This window comes from Chiloscyllium punctatum, chromosome 8 (assembly GCF_047496795.1).
Source record: "Chiloscyllium punctatum isolate Juve2018m chromosome 8, sChiPun1.3, whole genome shotgun sequence".
Lineage (NCBI taxonomy): Eukaryota > Metazoa > Chordata > Chondrichthyes > Orectolobiformes > Hemiscylliidae > Chiloscyllium > Chiloscyllium punctatum.
The window spans coordinates 101,787,764-101,809,234 of record NC_092746.1 but is presented as its reverse complement, the minus strand read 5'-3'; the positions used below and the strand labels follow the sequence as shown (position 1 = coordinate 101,809,234).

The 21,471-nt window shown below is 42.9% G+C and overlaps 1 protein-coding gene across 3 annotated transcripts in view; it reads right to left on the bottom strand.

The window, feature by feature from the left end:
* Window positions 1-21,471, bottom strand: part of adarb2 (adenosine deaminase RNA specific B2 (inactive)) — a 776,642-nt gene that overhangs the window by 399,702 nt on the left and 355,469 nt on the right. For 2 of the 3 annotated variants that reach the window (XM_072576158.1, XM_072576160.1), the window contains one exon: window positions 8,459-8,545. The exons of the other annotated variant lie outside the window; for it this stretch is intronic. In XM_072576158.1, coding sequence (XP_072432259.1) covers window positions 8,459-8,545 — 87 coding nt within the window. The remainder of the gene's footprint in view (window positions 1-8,458; window positions 8,546-21,471) is intronic. 3 annotated transcript variants of the gene reach the window in all.

The following is a 21,471-nucleotide window of genomic DNA, read 5'->3' as shown; positions in this document are numbered from 1 at the left end:
GGAAGTTTCCTTTTACCCTGAGTCAATGAATTACAGCATCCACCTCCCCTGCAGTGTCCTTTATTTCATGGCTGGCTCTTTGATGGCTAATTCAGATTTTATGGACTGTCAAATCAGTGATCGCGAACCATTGCTTTTCAGAACCAGAGGCCAGAGTGTAAGGATACTTGGGTCAGTGAGTTAGGATTGAGATGAGGAGACATTTCTTTGCCCAAAGATTGGTGTATCTGTGGAGGTCTCTGTGTGCAAAAAGCTTCTGAGGCCAAATTGTTGAATGTTTTCAAGAAATAGTTCGATCTGTTTCTTAGGTCAAAGAGGTCAACAAGTATGAGGGGAAAGCAGAACATGACTGGGATGGATGATCTGCCATGACTGTATTGAATGGATGAGCAGGATCGAAGGGAGAAATCTTCTCCTGCTTTTATTTCCTCAGTTTCCATGCTTCCAGTTTCCCAAGCCTGCAGTAAAAGCCAGTCTTTACTTTATCTAAAGCCTCATTAACTTTCAACTAATGTTGGACCCAGTACTGTGATCGGTGGAGTACTGTATTCTAACTGAGGTGTTATTAAGGTCTTATATGAGATTGCCATTACCTCTCGACCTTTGGATTTGATTTTTAACTTAGAATCTTGTTATTGACTTTATGAACCTGACATACCATCTCTCTGTCCAAACTCTCTCTGCTCAACACTGTTAATTCTGAGTATAATTCCTGCCTTTTTGTGCCAAAATTAATACTCTCAAATTTATCATTTCTGAATTCCCTCTGCCCCTATCATGTAAATTTATTTCATCTGAGCTCCTTTTCAAGCTTTCTTTGGTTCTGTGTAGAATTAACTATGCCTCTTCCTTTGCTATACAGAGTACTCTGTGAATTTCAATTCCTACTCTCTGTTTTCCTCCCTTCTATTTAGGTTAATCCCATTTGCTATTCTCCCTATAATTTCATAATCGTTAATTTTCTCACATAATCTCTAATATTTTGCTATGTACCAGAGATATCAGAGATATAGAGTTAAAGTAATTGGTGGAAGGATTAGAGGAAAGTTGAGTATGATGTATACTGTGTGATTTATGTGTTCAATTTTCATTGGAAGTGTGGAAGCAGTCCATTCAGCTCACTGAGTCCACACTGACCTTCCAAAGAGCATCCCACTCAGACCTCACTCCTCCCTCACCCTATGCCTGTAAACCAGCATTTCCCAAGGTTAACGCACCTAACCTGCACATTATGGATTAGATTAGATTAGATTCCCTACAGTGTGGAAACAGGCCCTTCGGCCCAACAAGTCCACACCGACCCTTCGATGAGTAACCCACCCAGACCCATTTCCCTCTGACTAATGGGCAATCTAGCATGGCCAATTCACCTGACCTGCACACTTTTGACTGTGGGAGGAAACTGGAGAACCCAAAGAAAACCCACACAGGCCTGGGGAGAATGTGCACACTCCACGCAGAGAGTCACCGAAGGGCGGAATTAAACCTGGGTGCCTGATGCTGTGAGGCAGCAGTGCTCACCACTGAGCCACTGTGCTGACCAACATTAGTTACTGCAAGCTTGGGTTTTTGGTTTGAGTTAATAACTTATGGACATTTCTGTGTGCTTGAAGTTAATTATTAACACAAGTATTTCTGAAACTATGGCAGTTTGATTTATAAACAATTTTTGAAGGCTGGCTGTACAGTGGGTTTGTACCATAGAGCATAGAACATAGAACATTACAGCACAGGACAGGCCCTTTGGCCCTCAATGTTGCGCTGACCTGTGAAATTAATCTGAAGCCCATCTAACTGACACTATTCCATTATTGTCCATCTGTATGTCCAACGTTCATTTCAATCCCCTTAACGTCAGCGAGTCCACAACTGTTGCAGGTATGCTGTTCCATGCCCCTCTGAGTAAAGAAGCTACCCCTGATATCTGTCCTAAATCTATCACCCCTCAGTTTAAAACAATGTCCCCTCATGTTAACCTTCACCATCTGAGGAAAAAGGCTCTCACTGTTCATCCTATCTAACCCTCTGATTATCTTATGCGTCTCAATTAATTCACCTCTCAACCTTCTTCTCTCCAATGAAAACAGTCTCAGTTCCCTCAGCCTTTCCTCGTAAGACCTTCCTTCCATACCAGATAACATGTTAGTAAATCTCCTCTGAACCCTTTCCAAAGCTTCCACATCTTCCGATAATGCGGTGACCAGAACTGCACACTATATTCCAAGTGCGGCCTTACCAGTGCCTTGTACAGCTGAAGCATGACCTTGTGGCTCTGAAACTCAATCCCCCTACCAATAAACACCAACACACCATATGTCTTCTCAACAACCCTGTCAACCTACTTGGCAACTTTCATGGATTTATGCACCTAGACACCAAGATCTCTCTGTTCATCTACACTGCCAAGAATTTTACCATTAGCCCGGTATTCTGCATTCCTGTTACTTCTTCCAAAGTGAACCACCTCACACTTTTTCGCATTCCACTCCATTTGTCACTTCTCAGCCCAGCTCTGCATCTTATCTATGTCCCTCTGTAATCCATAACATCCTTCAGCACGATCCACAACTCTGCCTACCTTAGTGTCATCTGCAAATTTACTAACCCACCCTTCCACATCCATCTCCAGATCACTTATAAAAATGACAAACAGCAGTGACCCCAAAACAGATCCTTGCAGCACACCACTGGGAACTGAGCTCGAGGATGAACATTTCCCATCAACCACCATCTTTCTTTCAGCTAGCCAATTTCTGATCCAAACTGCTAAATCACCCTCAATCCCGAAACTCCTTATTTTGTACAATAGCCTACCGTGTGGAACCTTATCAAATGCCTTTCCCTATGGACTTCTGTTCATTCTAGACTGTTTTCAATAGGACACGATAAACAATAGGGCCTCAAAGATTTGCTGGAGAGTTTGAGAATTTATTTTTAAGTTTAAGGGAAATGTCATAATTGAGAGACATTGAGCTTTCACTTTTGATTTTGAGTGGGTTAGCACAGGATGGCTATATAGTCAGTGTTCTTGTGAAGGGGCTGATAGATGCAGTAAATTAGATTCCTTTGGAGTTAAAAATTACTGTTACTTCCAGATCAGATGTGTTAGGATAAAAACCTGAAAGTGGCTAGTGAAGGGGGTATATTGAAACTCAAATGTATGATAGCTCCTGGGAGTTGCCATCTGCACTTTCAATCAAAGTTGCAAGTCACTTAAACCTACCAACATGTTAGATTCACTAATTCTCATGTGATTATTATATCGGCTGTGTTTTGGGAACTGTACCAAGACTTGTGTATTTAGAACAACACTAAAGCTGCTTTGTTTCCATTCAATTTAAAAAGGAGTGTTTTAGGATTAATGGAGTTATCATTTTACTGTGTGTTTAAAACCTTTGAATTTTTATCATAAGTAGATGGTTCAAATTATTCTATTTCTTAGAATCATAGAGTCATAGGGATGTACAGCATGGAAACAGACCCTTCGGTCCAACCCGTCCATGCTGACCAGATATCCCAACCCAATCTAGTCCCACCTGCCAGCACCTGGCCCATATCCCTCCAAACCCTTCCTATTCATATACCCATCCAAATGCCTCTTAAATGTTGCAATTGTACCAGCCTCCACCACATCCTCTGGCAGCTCATTACATACACGTACCACCCTCTGCATGAAAAGGTTGCCCCTTACGTCTCTTTTATCTCTTTCCCCTCTCACCCTAAACCTATGCCCTCTAGTTCTGGACTCCCTGACCCCAGGGAAAAGACTTTGTCTATTTATCCTATCCATGCCCCTCATAATTTTGTAAACCTCTATAAGGTCACCCCTCAGCCTCCAACGCTCCAGGGAAAACAGCTCCAGCCTGTTCAGCCTCTCCCTGTAGCTCAGATCCTCCAACCCTGGCAACATCCTTGTAAATCTTTTCTGAACTTTCACGTTTCACAACATCTTTCCGATTGGAAGGAGACCAGAATTGCATGCAATATTCCAACAGTGGCCTAACCTATGTCCTGTACAGCTGCAACATGACCTCCCAACTCCTGTACTCAATACTCTGACCAATAAAGGAAAGCATACCAAACACCTTCTTCACTATCCTATCTACCTGCAACTCCACTTTCAAGGAGCTATGAACCTGCACTCCAAGGTCTTTTTGTTCAGCAACACTCCCACGGCCCTTACCATTAAGTGTATAAGCCCTGCTAAGATTTGCTTTCCCAAAATGCAGCAACTTGCATTTATCTGAATTAAACTCCATCTGTCACTTCTCAGCCCATTGGCCCATCTGGTCCAGATCCTGTTGTAATCTGAGATAACTCTCTTCGCTGTCCACAACACCTCCAATTTTGGTGTCATCTGCAAACTTGCTAACTGTACCTCTTATGATCGCATCCAAATCATTTATGTAAATGACAAAAAGTAGAGGGCCCAGCACCGATCCTTGTGGCACTCCACTGATCACAGGCCTCCAGTCTGAAAAACAACCCTCCACCACCACCCTCTGTCTTCTACCTTTGAGCCAGTTCTGTATCAAAATGGCTAGTTCTCCCTGTATTCCATGAGATCTAACCTTGCTAATCAGTCTCCCGTGGGGAACCTTGTTGAATGCCTTACTGAAGTCCATATAGATCACATCTACTGCTCTGCCCTCATCAATCTTCTTTGTTACTTCTTCAAAATCTTTGCTCCTTTTGTTGTTAAAGTAAATCTGCAGTATTGTGTGCTTATGGTCCAGTGAAAGAACACTTCATTAAAACCAAATCAAACATAAAAACATGATCTACCAAGCTGGGTTCCTGTCTGGGAATTCAACATATCCAGTAATAACATCAGCTGACATGAGGAGTAATGTTTTCATTGAGAGGGCAGTGGGAATTTGAAACTTATTGCTCAAAAGAGATGTTTGCATAATGTCAATGTAACTGGAATAGTGATCAGAGGCAGACTAACGCTCTGGTGATACCACAGGAGTTGGTGAAATTTATTTTCCGATGATAAAATCTGGAATTGCAGGCCAGTTGCAGTAATGGTGTCCATGTCATTATCATCACTTGTTGTAAAAACTAATCTGGTTCATTAATCTCCTTTAGGGAAAAGAAATTTGACACCCTTGTTCAATTTACAATTTAATCCAGATCCACAGCAATTTTGACTCCTGACTGGCCTCTGAACCTGTCTAGCCACTTAGATTAAGGATGGTTACAGATGAGTTAACAAATGTTCGTCTTGCCAGTGATGCCCACATTCCATGAAAGAGAGGAAGATAGAAGATTTGTAAAGGATGCATATTTTATTATGTACATGATAGAACATGGAGCATAGAACAATACAGCGCAGGAAAGGGCCCTTCAGCCCACAATGTTGGGCTGAACATGATGCCAAAAGAAGCTAATAGTTTAATCCATTACCCCATCATTCCTTCCATAATCACATCTTATCTAAAAGTCCCTTAAATGCCCCTATCAAATCCGCCTCCATCATCATCCCGGCAGCACATTCCAGATTCTTATCCCTTTCTGTGTAAAAGACTTGCCGCTCACATTTCCTTTGAACTTTGTCCCTCTCACCTTAAATGCATATCCTCTAATACTAAACATTTCAAAAGATTCTGACTGTCAACCCTATTAATTTAATAGTCTTCTATCGAAGAGGCTAGATGGATAGTGAGAATGATCTGTCTTAACCTGTAGGATTCTAAACCTAATTGTTGTAAGTGGGGTTTGAGGCTAAGTAGACCAGATGACTTCCTTCTGTGGTACATTGATAATCTTCCCTAATGTTCTATAATCTATGTCCACTGCATCTCTCTGTCCACCTTTGTATGTTAACTCCTCAAAGCTTTCCATGATGTTTGCCAGTTACAAGTCTCCCTGTTGAAATTCAGACTGTGTACTCCTAAGACATGGGCGATATTACTTGGGGACAAGTGATGAGGCCATCTTTTCACTGAAGAGAACGTGCGATCAGAAGTTCAGCTCTGGTTGAATCAGATAGAATGGTTCAACTGAGAAGGTGACCAGCAGGAAAATGGAATTGGTGGAAGGGATCTGGGTTTTGTGGCACAGATGAAAGTTGATCTCCTGGTGTTTAACTCGACAATATTGCATCTCAGTGGCAACATTAAGAAAAGTGATGAATACATAGAACTAGGTGGTATTAGCAAATATATGGAAGGTGATGCAACCAATGTTTTTGGATGATAAAATGTAGAGATTCCATGGGAATTGCCTTAGCTATGATTGAATAACCAAGAGCAGATTCAAATGAGGAAACTGAACAGTAGAGAGAAGTCTTCAGACCATTATTATAGATCTTTTATTTTTCTCATTTTTGGTTTGGAACTGCGAGTTGCAGTTGAGAATTGAACTTTGAATATGAGCCTGTTCTTTTTTAAATGGGAGAGAACAAAACACTGATGTTTTTTGGAACTGGCCTGCAAAGATACTGCAGGTATCATAGTGATTGGTTGAAGAATACTATTGACAAACTGGTACTGAGATGTTGTTATGGTCAGGGACTGGCAGCTGGTTGGATGTTGAATTGGTGAATCAGGAAAAAACTGGTTCCAGCAAGTCAACCATAGGAAATATTGGGAAGAAAAAATGAGAAAACAAAGAGAGAACAGTGTTGACTGGGTTTTTGGGCAGGAGGCAAGGTTTCTTTGGAAACTGCCTCTGGGTTGTTTGGTTTTGCTGTCTCTAGCTGACCTCCAGTTATCAACTGAAGATCCTGAGAAAAGAACCGCAGTCAATGAGAAATAAGGACAATTCTCTCGAGGTCCATGGAAGCTATTTATATTGACCAGTAACTTCAAAATTCAAGCAAGTTTGTAGCCTGTGATGTAATCCATTGGATTTCATGAAGGGCTGGAATTAATTGAAGCAACAATTTACAATTTTTAATAATTGTATACCTTAATCGTGTCTACCTGTCAGTGTGTGAGTGCTGGACTATATTCAAAGAAGAATGGGCTGAGGATCATAGATATTAATTAGAATGCCTCGTTATTCATCTGTGTTTTGCTCAAGTTATATTATTAAGGTTTGTTTAAGTTATAAACTTGGTGTCTCAGATCAGTTATTTGTAAAGTCTGGTTAGGAATAATTGAATATTTTGAGAATCAACAAATGCTTTAATCTCACTGTGTCCAGTGTCAGTGAATCTGATTTGGTCTGGATTTATGTCTTTGTGTTATAACAAAAGGCAGAATAGTTTGGTTTAGTGGCATTCGCATCAAGAAGTAAGAGGTGGATCTCATTGATGAGATGAGCTTGGAGACCAAATGATGGGAGAGAAAGAGAAACTGGAGTGAGAGACATGACTTCAGGGTTAAAACAGGAGAGAGCCTGATGAGGAGGTTTGGCTTGGTACTGATGGAAATGGAGCAGGGCAACAGAGGCAGCTGAATGAATGATCTTAATTAGACTTCTTTTGTTTGATGTTGGAGGTGAGGATAGGGGAGACAGGCTAGAGACAGGTTTCATAACAGTCTGCGTTTGAAAACAGCTTGTGTTCGCTCTCCCAGAACATTGCATGGTTCCAAAGGAGAAGAGAGAGGCCCAATAGTGTTTAACGCAACCAACTATCAGATTGTAGCCAATCTACAGAAGACAAAAATTATCCCGTGAGTGAACAAGTGAAGCTAAGGAAATCATATGGATAAACCCTTTTCAGGCAGCATTAATGCCATACCGAACAACTTTTATTTGTTCGATGTTGTGTAAATATTGTAAATGCTCTTAACATATGATTCTATATTTCACATTTGCTCATTTTCTTCCCTCTTAAAGGTATTGGTTCTTGCAGGGTCACTATGTACCAGTTGCTAACAGCCTCCGGCAATTTGTGTATTTGCCTCGAATGTGAATGTTGGCAATGGATTCATGTGACAGTGATCACAATGGGAGTCCTCTTCACTCTGTTGACTTGACCTGTTACCCCAAACAACTCCACGCTGACTGACAAACAAAGCTGGGGTCTTCTAAATGGGTCACACAAGGCTGTGTATTTACCCACTTGGCCACACAAATAATTGTGTTAAGAGGTATTATAATAATTTTCTTAGTTAATGCGTTCAGTTCTAAACTCTCCATTTTACGCTTTATGGCAGCTGTTTTTGTTCATTTTATAAACTCAAACATATGGCTGACTGCTACTGAGTGTATTGCCTTCACAACCAGATGGTCTGTATTTGTATGGATGAGCTTTTTAACTGCTCGATTTTGCCTGTTGTGACTCATAGGTTGTGTTGCTGGATAGAACAACTTGCATGTTTTTAAAAAAAGAATGAACAAAAATATTTGGAAATTAAGCTGATTGGTGTAGTGTTTTATCACACATTCCTGACTGCACTATTTGAACTGATTCTGCCAAGGGTTTGTCTGTGAATGAGACTCTGTTTTCATTTCATTTAGACAGTATCAGCAATTTACTTAAGAAACGGGAAATCAGACTTACTCAGATTGTCCTCATCCTCTGTATTTTCCAAACCAGGGCTGAAATACTTGAATGGACCAATGAACGAAGAAAGTGTGTTCAATTTATCTGGCAAAAGAAGCATTTAACAGAACATTAGTTTTATTAGATTTTCATTATGGGCGGTACTTTACTTAGATTTGAGAAAAATGAGGGAAATACCTGATATTCATAAAATTAATAACCAGCAAACAACATCAGAGGTGTGTATGGTTTATAGTTTTATGATTCATTACGATGTGTCTTTGTCTAAGCAGGGATGGTGAAAATTTTCTAATTCACTCACAGTATATGGGTGTCACTGGCCAAGCCAGAATTTATTGCTCAGAGGGTAGTTAAGAGTCAACCACATTGTTGTGGGGCTGGAGTCACATCTCGGCCAAACCAGGTAATGATGGTAAATTTGCTTCCCCAGGGGACATTTGTGAAGCAGATGGGTTTTACCTGACAATTGACAATGGTTTTTGGGTCATCATTTGGCCCATTATTCCAGATTCTTTACTGAATTCAGATTTATCCATCTGCCTTGGCAGGAGTTGAACCCAGGTCTCAAGAACATTAGGTGAGTTACTGGATTAATAGGTCTCGTGACAATACCACTAGACCATTGCCTCCTCAAGAAATCCTGGAACATTTCTTGTATGTGACTCACTGACAAAGGTCACAATGGTCTCTTATCCAGGAAAGAGTTGCACTGTTTTTATTAAAATTATAGATGGGTCTGAACCAAATGTAGCAAGCCCAATGTGGAAGCAGCCTGTGGAAGCACCAATCTCTGTTGTAGTGGAGGGACTGTGTAAAGAGAAGAAGTTGGGACAGAAAAGGTGGCAGAATGTCACAGTTTAAGTCTGGAAGAAATTCTACGAATGAAAGAAACACAAACATAAGGTAAGAATATCACTGTAAAACAGAAGGACAGAATTCCTTACTTAGAATATTTGATGGTACCAGAGAGGCACACATTTTACTATGTTGGTGTGTCCATGCTGGGTGATTGTACACGAAGACAAATTAGTTAAGCCCATAAGATGTAGGACAGATGTAGACATTTATCCCATTGAATCCACTCCACCCCTCAATCAGTTCAAAAGTGATCTGATAATCCTCAACTCCACTTTCCTGCCTTTTGCCCATAACCCTTGATCCCATTACTTATGAAAACTCTGTCTCTCTCAGCCTTGAATATGACCCAGCCTCGGTGGCCCTCTGCGGTAAAAAAATTTCAACTGATTTACTCCACTCAGAGAGAAGAAGTTTCTCCTCATCTCTGTCTTAAAAGGGTGAATCCCTATTTTGGGATTATGCCCTCTGGTCCTAAACTTTCACACAAGGGGAAACAAACTCTCTGCATCAACCCTAACAAGTTCCCTATGAATCTAGTATGTTTCAATAAGGTCACCTCTCATTTAACGATATTTCAATGAATACAAGCCCAACCTACTTACCCTTTGCTAATAAGATAATATCTTCATACCGAGTATCAGCCAACTGAACCTCCTCAAACTGCTTCCAACGGCAGTATATCTTTCCTTAGATAAGTAGATGAAAACTGTTCACAACTCCCTGGTTTTTTTACTTCAGTTCCTTTGAAATAAAGGCGAATGTTCCATTTGCGTTCTGAACCTGGGTGCAAGCTTTTTTGTGATTTAGGTATGAGGACACCCAAATCCTTATGTGATGTAGCTTTCTGCAGTCTTTCTCCATTTAAACAATGTTCAGTTCCTGTATTCTTCCTGCCAAAGTGCATAACCTCAAATTTCCCCATGTTATATTTGATTTGTCAAGTCTTTTTCCCAATTGACTAACCTGTCTATATCGCTCTGCAGACTGTGTCATCCTCAACATCTGCCTTTCCACCTATTTTTGTGTCATCCACAAACTTGGCTACAGTCCATTTATTTTCCTCATCCATATTATTAAAGCATGTTGTAAATAATTACAGCTGAGTAAAAGTGAGGAACTGCGGATGCTGGAGGTCAGAATCGAAAAGTGTGGCACTGGAAAAGTGCAGCAGCTCAGTCAGCATCTGAGGAGCAGGAGAGTCATATTCCTGATGAAGGGTTTATGCCTGAAACATTGACTCTCCTGCTCCTCGGATGCTGCCTGACCTGATGTGCTTTTCCAGTGCCACACTTTGTGACGTAAATAATTGTGGCCCCAGGACTGATCCCTGTGGCACTCCACTAGGTACAGGTTGCCAACCTGAAAATTCCCTTTTTATCCCAATACATTGTCTTCTATTAGTTTGTTAATCCTCTGTCCATGTTCATATACCACCTCTAACAGTTCCTTTTATCATAATATGGTAGTTAGTTATAAATGTGTTGCTGCCATATACTCATTATGTACCTACACCAGCTTACTTTGATCTCTGATGAATAACAACTGAGAGGCTTCCCCTCTCCATCAACTGAGTCTAGGGATATGGGGGAATGAAGCGGGAAAGTGGAGTTGATGTAGGAGTTCAGCCATGTGTTTATTGATAGGTCGGAGCACACTCGAGGAGGTATTCTTCTGGTCCTTTTTCTTATCTCTACAGGGAGAGTCCAATACTTGTCACTGGATCCAGAAGCTCCAAGTGTGATAGTGCTGATTGAAAAGGACATCTACCACTGGTGACACATCCAGACAAATCAATTAACGGAGCTAATTTGAGACTCTGTGTTACATGCTCATTATGGAGTAAAGGGCAGGAGCATCTGATTGGTTTTACTGAATGACAGTAAGCTCTGAGCTCCTAAAGGAGTTCTGTAACACTGATACATGGACATGTGGTTTATGCACAGATGCAGAACTTCTGGAACCCCTGCTACTGGCTAGTTAGGTAAACAGTCACCAAATAATGATTCTCCCTTGTTCACAGGACCAAAAAGGCAACCAAAATTTGCAAATTCACAGAACACCATGGAACAATGCAACAGCGATGCCTTACAAAACTCACAAACCAAATTCACTGATAAAATTGAGTGACTTTGCTTTCACTATGTCTTACAGATGCTCATTGTTTGACTGTCCTGAATAGAAATCATCCATTGAGTAAATCCTGGGCTTCCCAGTGTGAAGGGCTGGAAGATCCAACAGCACAAGCATTAAGGGGCCTAGTAAGTTTTATTGCCACCAGAACATGACAGATGGCTGTCCCTGCAGGTATTCATGGCCAGGTGGTGCAGTTTCCCTGCTGAACTCAAACCCAGTCACATCATCCTCTTCTGTCATGCCCAAGGCAGCAGATTCTATTGAAGCAGCCGCATTGTTTGGGGTAATGCCCGCAGTGGGGGATGTACCTCCTCTGCCATCTGCACTCTCACAGTTTGCTGATTGCAGCAAAATTAATGACCTGTAGAAACAGTGATGCATCACTGATAAAACACATTTGTTCTTCTTTAGTGCTTTCAGAGTCTTCTTGGCTGCAAAATGGATTAACAAAAGGAAAAAGGGTGCCCTCTCCTGCTGCATTGTAACACACCCACCAACGACCATTACACCTCCACTTTTGCCTGAAAGCTGTATTAATTCCAGTCACCGCTATTCTTCACAACCTTAAGGTTTCCCAATATTCAATCCATCAATACCAGGTCTTACCGATGTTAAGATGTCTCAAAACATGATTTAACTGCTGAGTTCCATGATCCTGGATACAGACCCTCATTAACAACTCTTAACCAGCACTTTCTTCTCAGGTTTGTTCATTCATTTTGTAGCAATAGGAATGCTCTGTGTGGTAGGACGCAGCCACTATTCAATTGTAACATTAACAGTAAGCCACTTAAAATAAAGTAATCCATTGCAATTACACAAATGTCCCAAAACCTTACTTTTCAGCTAATATGAGCAAGCAATGGAAGTATGACTTTATAGATTGGAAGTTATTGAAGATGTTTTATCATTGGTCAAGAAGGAGGCCATTCTGCCCATTGTGTCTGCACCAGCTTTCTGAGCATTCTGTTTTAATGCCAATTGCCTGCTTTCTCCCTGTAGTCCTGCACAATTTTACCATTCAAATTATCCACTTCCCTCTTGACTGCCTCAATCGAATCTGCCTTGACCACACTTCCAAGATTCTGTTCCCTAACTATGCACTGAGTGAACATTTTTTGATTTACTGATTAAATTCCATCTGTTATTTCTCTGTCCGAGTCTCCAGCCTATCTATATCCTGCTGTATCCTCTGGCAATCCTCCTCAGTACCTGCAGCTTCCCCAACCTTTAGGCCATTCACAAACTTACTAATTGGGGGACCTACAGTCTTCTCTAAATCATCTCTACAACAGAGATTCCAACACTGATCCCTGCAGAACACCACTGGTTACAGATCTCTAGTCAGTAAAACATCCTTCCACCGCTACTCTCTGTCTTTTATGACCAAGCCAGTTGTGTATCCATCTTAAAAGTTCCCTGCAGATCCCATGTGACTTCACTTTTTGTAATCTGTCTGCAATGAGAGACCTTGTCAAAGGCCTTACCAACATCCATTTAGACAATATCCACTGCCCTGCCCTCATCAGTCATCATTGTCACTTCCTCAAAAAACTCAATCAGGTTTGTGAGATACAGCCTCCCCCATTCAGAGTCAAGCTGCCTGTCTCTATTTTACCAAATGTGAGTAAATTCTGTCCCTCAGAATCTTCTCCAAAAATTTTCCAACCAATATCGTAAGGTTCACAAACCTGTAATTTTCCAGATTACCATTGTTGTCCTTCTCAAACAAAGGAATAACATTGGTATCTCTCCAATCCTGTGAGCCTCTCCTGTGACAAAAGAGGATACAAAGATTTTGTGGAAGGCCCCAGAAATTTCCTCACCAGCTTCTCTCAGCATTCTGGGATAGATTCCATCTGATCCTGTCTACCTTAATTCATTTCAAAACACCCAACACCTTTGTCCTTTTTATATTGACATGCCTAGAATATCAACATAGAGTCAGAGAGTCATAAAAATATATAGCATACAACCAAATCCTTTGGTCCAACTCATCCATGCCGACCAGGTATCACAACCCAATCTAGTCCCATTTGCCAGCACTTGGCCCATATCCCTCTCAACCCTTCCAATTTATATACCCATCCAGATGCCTCTTAAAGACTGTAACTATACCAGCTTCCACCACTTCCTCTGACAGCTCATTCCATACATGCACCACCCTCAATATAAAAATGTTTTCCCCTCTCACCCTGAACCTATGCCCTCCAGTTCTGGACTTCCCCACCCTAGGGAAAAGACCTAGTCGATTTACCCTATCAACGTCCCTCATGATTTTATAAACCTCTATAAGGTCAACCCTCAGCTTCCGATGTTCCAGGGAAAACAGCCCCAGCCTATTCAGCCTCTCCCTATAGCTCAAATCCTCCAAGAACCAGAGAGCCTGACGTTGGTGGTGGGCAAGTTGTTGGAGGGAATCCTGAGGGACAGGATGTACATGTATTTGGAAAGGCAAGGACTGATTAGGGATAGTCAACATGGCTTTGTGCTTGGAAAATCATGTCTCACAAACTTGATTGAGTTTTTTGACGAAGTAACAAAAAGGACTGATGAGGGCAGAGTGATAAATCCATATGGAATTCAGTAAGGCGTTCGACAAAGTTCCCCATGGGAGACTGATTAGCAAGGTTGGTTCTCACGGAATACAGGGAGAATTAGCCATTTGGATACAGAACTGGCTCAAACTGGTGGTGGTGGAGGGTTGTTTATCAGACTGGAGGCCTGTGACCAGTGGAGTGCCACAAGGATCGGTGCTGGGTCCTCTACTTTTTGTCATTGAAATAAATGATTTGGATGTGAGCATAAGAGGTACAGTTAGTAAGTTTGCAGATGACACCAAAATTGGAGATATAGTGGACAGTGAAGAAGGTTACCTCAGATTACAACAGGATCTGGACCAGATGGGCCAATGGACTCAGAAGTGGCAGATGGAGTTTAATTCAGATAAGTGTGATGTGCTGTATTTTGGGAGAGCAAATCTTAGTAGGACTTATACACTTAATGGCAAAGTCCTGGGGAGTGTTGCTGAATAAAGAAACCTTGGAGTGCAGGTTCCTTTCTTCTTGAAAGTGGAGTCGCAGGTAGATAGGGTAGTGAAGAAGGCATTTGGTATGCTTTCCTTTATTGGTCAGAGTATTGAGTACAGGAATTGGGAGGTCATGTGGTTAGGCTCTGTTGGAACATCGCATGCAATTCTGGTCTCCTTCCTATCGAAAAGATGTTGTGAAACTTGAAAGGGTTCAGATAAGATTTACAAGGGTATTGCCAGGGTTGGAGGATTTATAGGGAGAGGCTAAACAGGTTGGGGCTGTTTTCCCTGGAGCGTCGGAGGCTGAGGGGTGACCTTATAGAGATTTACAAAATTATGAGGGGCATGGATAGGGTAAATAGACAAAGTCTTTTACCTGGGATGGGGGAGTCCAGAATTAGAGGGCATAGATTTAGGGTGAGAGGGGAAAGATATAAAAGATACCTAAGGGGCAACTTTTTCACGCAGAGGGTGGTACGTGTATGGAATGAGCTGCCAGAGGAAGTGGTGGAGGCTGGTACAATTGCACCATTTCAAAGGCATTTGGATGGGTATATGAATAGAAAGGGTTTGGAGGGATATGGGACAGGTGCTGGCAGGTGGGACTAGATTGGATTGGGATATCTGGTCGGCATGGGTGGGTTGGACCGAAGGGTCTGTTTCCATGCTGTACATCTTCTATGACTCTATGACATCCTTGTAAACCTTTTCTGAACTGTTTCAAGTTTCACAACATCCTTCCTACAGGAAGGAGACCACAATAACACAATATTTCAAAAATGGCCTCACCAATGTCCTACGCAGCCACAACATGACCTCCTGACTCCTATAGTCATGCTCCTCCTGAGACTCACCATTCACCATGTCCTTCTCCTTGGTGAATATCGATGCAAAGTACCCATTAAGAAACTCACCTACTTCCTCGAGCACCATACATAGATTCCATCTTTTGACTTTGAGGGTTCTTACCATTTTCCCAGCTACTGTCTTTATTCCTTTTCTATGTATAAAGTGCCTTGGAATTTTCCTTAATCCTGTATGCAAAAGACATTTCATGGCCCTTCTTAGCCCTCCTACGTCCTTGTTTGCGTTCTTTCTTGTTATCCTTGTAATCTTCAAGGGTTCTGTCTGTTTTCAGTTTCCTAAACCTTATGTATGCCTCCTTTTTCTTTTTGACTCAGCTCAAAATTTCTCTTGTCATTCAAGGTTCCTGAATCTTGCTATCCTTATCCTTCATTTTCACAGCTGCTTGCTGGCTTCATCAAATCGGGTCACTCAAACTAACTAAGTAAAAACAATGACTGCAGATGCTGGAAACCAGATTCTGGAGTCGAGTGGTGCTGGAAAAGCACAGCAGTTCAGGCAGCATCCAATTTTCCTGCTCCTCGGATGCTGCCTGAACTGCTGTGCTCTTCCAGCACCACTCTACTCAAACTAACTAGCCTTTTATAAATTTTATTTTGCTATATAAATGCATTATTATCTCTCTGATTTTGTATTCTATCCCCCTTTTAACGAAGTCCTGAAAACTACATGAGAAAGTACTTTATGAACAAAAAGCAAGTGAATATAATAATGGATGAAATTTTCTCAGGCTCTGAGCTTCGTGGGGTATGGTAAGATGTATAATACACTTGGACAAGATATTTGGCCAACACCAACACCACCCCAACATCAAGATCAACTCATTGCATTTTGTACATGTTTGTCCCATGGGTGTGATGAAATTGTCACTAATCAGTGGCAAGTTCCCAATTGATGCTCTTTATTGCTTATGATAGGGGTTGTTAACAGTCCATCTTACCAAACTGGCCATACAAACGAGCCATCAGAAAACATGACACAGAAACCAGAGTGGGTCCTTGAAGGGGTCAAATTGCAGCTTGATCCAAAATATCCCCATGTTGGACACCAGGCACCAACACGTTGGGCACACTCCATGGGTACTGGCCACATGCATCCTACATCTCCAGACATTGGCATCTGATTTATGACAGCTTCCATGAACCCTCATGGCAGATCTCTATTCCATTTACAGAATGTTTCTGCACTTCAATGCTGCATCTCAAGTTGGTTGAATGGACATTGTGTGCTCAGAGACATGCACCCAACTCATGGACTGGACCCAGCTGCATTGTCTGTCATAGTCTAGATTAGAGTGGTGCTGGAAAGACACAGCAGGTCAGGCAGCATCCAAGGAGTAGGAAAATTGACGTTTTGGGCAAGAACCCTTCATCAGGACTGAAGGTAGGGAGCCTCCAGGGTGGAGAGATAAATGGGAGGGGGATGGGGGTGGGGAGAAGGTACTAAAGAGTACAATAAATGGATGGGGGTGGGGATGGAGGTGATAGGTCAGAGAGGAGGGTGAAGCGGATTGGTGGGAAGGAAGATTGGCAGATAAGACAGGTCATGAGGATGGTGCTGAGCGAGAAGTTTGGAACTGGGGTAAGGTTGGGGGAGGAGAAATGAGGAAACTGGTGAAGTCCACGTTGATGCTCTGGGGTTGAAGTGTTCCGAGGTGGAAGATGAAGCATTCTTCCCACAGGCATTGGGTGGTGAGGGAGCGGCGGTGGAGGAGGCCCAGGACCTGCATGTCCTTGGCAGAGTCGGGGGGGAGTTGAAATGTTGGGCCATGGGGCGGTGGGGGTTGATTGGTGCGGGTGTCCCGGAGATTGTACTCCTAAAGCGCTCTGCGAGAAGGCGTCCAGTCTCCCCACGCATCAGGAGCAACAGATGCAATAAATGACATTGGTGGATGTGCAGGTAAAACTTTGATGGATGTGGAAGGCTCCTTTGGGGCCTTGGATGGAGGTGAGGGAGGAGGTGTGGGTAGTCATGGAGGGAACAGTCTTTGCAGAGAGGGGTGTGGAGGGAAATATATCCCTGATGGTGGGGTCTGTTTGGAGGTGGCGGAAATGTCGACAGATGCTGTGGTTTCGATTCCCTACAGTGTGGAAACAGTCCCTTCGGCCCAACAAGTCCACACCGACCCTCCGAAGAATAACCCACCCAGACCCATTTCCCTCTGACTAATGCACCTTACACTTTGGGCAATTTAACATGGTCAATTCACCTAACCTGCACATCTTTGGACAATGGGAGGGAACTGGAGCACCCAGAAGAAACCCACACAGACACGGGGAGATTGTGTAAACTCCATGCAGACAGTCACCCGAGACTGGAATCGAACCTGGTATTCTGGTGCTGAGAGGCAGCAGTGCTAACCACTGAGCCACTGTGCCGCCCACGTTTATGCGAATGTTGGTTGTGTGGACGGTGTGGACCAGAGGGGTTCTGTCCTTTTTATGGTTAGAGGAGTGGGATTTGAGGGCAGAGGTGCGGGATGTGGATGAGATGTGTTGGAGGGCATCTTCAACCACGTGGGAAGAGAACTTCTGGTCTTTAAAGAAGGAGGCCATCTGGTGTGTTCTGTGGTGAAACTGGTCTTCCTGGGATCAGATATGGCGGAGGCGGAGGAGTTGGGAATACGGGACGGCATTTTTGCAGGAGGTAGTTTGGGAAGAGGTGTAATCCAGGTAGCTGTGGGAGTCGGTGGTTTGTAAAAAAATATCAGTGTCAAGTTGGTCATCATCAATGGAGATGGAGAGGTCCAGGAAGGGAAGGGAGGTGTCAGAGATGGTCCAGGTGAATTTAAGGTTGGGGTGGAATGTGTTAGTGAAGTTGATGAGATGCTCAACCTCCTCGTGGGAGCACAAGATGGTGCCAATGCAGTCATCAATGTAGCGGAGGAAGAGGTGGGGAGTGGTGCCGGTGTAACTACGGAAGATGGACTGTTCTACGTAGCCAACAAAGAGACAGGCATCACTGGGCCCATACAAGTGCCCATGGCTACCCCTTTGGGCTGAGGAAGTGGGAGGATTCAAAGGAGAAATTGTTAAGGATAAGGACCAGTTCAACCAAATGAATGAGTGTGTCAGTGGAAGGGTACTGTTGGGGACATCTGGAGAGGAAGAAACGGAGGGCTTGGAGGCCCTGGTCATGGCAGATGGAGGTGTAGAGAGATTGGATGTTCATGGTGAAGATGAGGCGTTGGGGGCCGGGGAAACGGAAGTCTTGGAGGAGGTGGAGGGTGTCTCGAACGTATATGGGGAGTTCCTGGACCAGGGCGGATAGGACAGTGTCTGACATAGTGCCCACTCACTCTGAACCTATCCTTACTGTGCATTGCCCAGCTTTGAGTTGTCTTTTTCTGCAGGCCCCCTCATCCCGTCTACAGTCTTTAGTGCAGCCATAACAAATGTAGACATAAAGACAGCTTGCCACAGTTGTTGATAGGCTTCAGGCAATTCGCCCCAGGGGATCCTGGCACAGTAATTCAAGGGCAGCCTTCAGTAACAGTCCAAGTCCTGCTTAGGACAGCCAGAGTCAGAGTACTCTGTTGATAAGGCATGATGAGCTCAATGACTTTTTCTGCCATATTGTGTACTGTTTTGCTCCTAGAATGAAAGAGAGGTAGGTATTATGGGAGGTGACAGTGGGTGGCACAGGTATTACTGCTGGTGCAGATTGGGTGTGAATGGGCAGCACTGATGGCATGCAGGGTTAGTGTTATCATGAGTTAAGGTGGGTGAGTCAAAGAGTGCAGTGCTGGAAAAGCACAGCCAGTCAGGCAGCATCCGAGGACCAGGAGAATCGATATTTCAGGCATAAGCTCTTCATCAGGAATGAGGCTAGTGGCCCAAGGGCAGTGAGAGATAAATGAGGGCAGGGGTTGGTTTTGTTGCGGGGGAGGGGTGTGATGGTAGCTGAGAATGTGAAAGGCAGATTATGTTGGGTTAGGTGAAGTTAGGTCAGAGACAAGGGTGGAGCAGATAGGGAGACAGGAAGATGGACAGGTTGGACAGGTCAGGAGGGCAGTGCTAAATTGGAAGTTTAGATCTGGGATAAGGTGGGGGGAGGGGAAATGAGAAAACTGTGAAATCCACATTGATCCCATGGCTGAAGGAGCACCTGATGAAACAGCAGCGCTCCAAAAGCTAGTGCTTCCAAAAGCTAGTTGGACTATAATCTGGTGCATTGTCATTCTTAGCATGAATTGCTCAAAAGTAAAATGTTTTCTGTCTTCCTTCTTCAAGGCAGTGTCCACCAGGTGATATACTTTGATTATAGAAATACAAACTTCTCCACTACTCCTGTTCTCAACTATCATTTCAATCCTATTAAATTCCTATATAGCCAGTAGTTTTGTTCCGATACATCTTTTGCTTCAGATTGTACTCATGTCTGTTTATTTCTTTCTGGCACTTCCTTGCTTTCCCACATTTTGTTTTGATTTATTCAGGCTGTCTCTTCTCTCCTTTGCTTCTCAGCTTTTGCTATCTCCTTGAAATTGATTTCACTTCACTTTTTGCATCTCTCACCCCCTCACATTTGTCCAGTCAGGGCATCACTGGCTAGTTTGGTATCTCTTGCCCATCCTTAACTATCCTTTAGATAGTAATCATGATCTCCTTGAGTTGCTGTTGTCAATGTGGTGAAGGTACTGTCCTGGAAAGTCTCAAGCTTCTTCAGGGGCGTTCTTGACTACACCCATCCAGGCATGTGGAGACTATTCCAGCACACTCCTGACTTGTGCCCTGATGACAGTGGACAGGATTTGGGAAGTCAGAGGTGAGTTACTTACCACAGAATTCGTAACCATGACCTGCTTTAGTGTACCACACTGCTTATTAATGCTAAAACAAAACACAAGAGCAGACCATCGAAATCCTTTTCTCTTTATCTCCAGTTAGAAAGGGAAAATAGAAAAGGAAAGCTAAATCTAACTCTCACCAGTTTGGCTCCAGTCTATTAACTCCCAATGCCTTGGTGCTGCTGCACTGAACTGCACTATCATTTAGATATCAGTTTAAGATACTGTTGCATTCATGTAAATGATCGTCCTTGAAATTGCCTGTTCCACTCTATGTGTGTGTGAATGTCACAGAGAGGGACGTTAGGTGGATCATCAGGGAATTGGCTCACGTTGAAATTACCTCACCCAGTCTTCTGCTTAACATTGCAGAGGAGCTTTTGCCTTTTTCAGTCCCTGAGCTTTTTTAAGAAGGTCAGACAGATAATTTTGACTTCAGATGACAGCGGAAAACAGGTAATATTCCCCAGTTACATTGCGAACAGACAAATTCAACTGTAAATAGAATAATCTTATTCCAAATGAAAGTATGGAAATGAAGTGAAGAAAGATTGACATTTATATAATACCTTTCATGACATCAGGATATCCCAGTCAATGAAGTAGCTTATTCGGGGTATGGTTGCTGTTTTAATGAAGGAAATGTAGCAGCCAATTGTGTGCACAGCAGACAGGTTGAGGCGCACTGAGTTTGCACCCTCTGGAAAATTGCATTGGACAGTGGTATGTTTGTACTTGCATGCCATGAATATGCATAAATGTGAAACAGTTTTCAATAAAGTCTGACACCCAGGATATAGTCAGTAGCACACGGGAATCTTGCAGCACAGGGTTCATAATAATTTATCGGTGGCATGTGTCTTCGTGCAGCGCTTTATACGTGAATGCTTTCAACTCGACAGGAGGGGAAAAAGAAAATGGACTTTTGTGTGGAAAATTGGAGCTGCAAAGGGTGCTGGGTGGTGTGGTGCAGTGTGTGTGGGTTGGGGGAATGTTTGTAATCAAGTGGGACACATGAAGGAGTGACATTAGGCAGGTGTAAGAGTCCTGAATGTATTAGAGTCATGGTGATGGGGTCAGTTACTCCAGGTAAGAAAGTAATGTCCTCCCATAAAGCTGTGCACTGCCAAAGTGTTTGTCTAATTCAGTGTTGTCGGGCAGAGTCCTGATAGGTCTTTCAGATTGTTTACAACATTTCAATCACTCTTGCAGGGATTACTCTCAGACAATGTCTTACACAATTCAATGACAGGAGAGCCATCTGAACCTACAAGTTCAGTCAGAACCCTCAGATTTGCAAGTACATCACCAGACACCCACGTAAACATTCAAGAA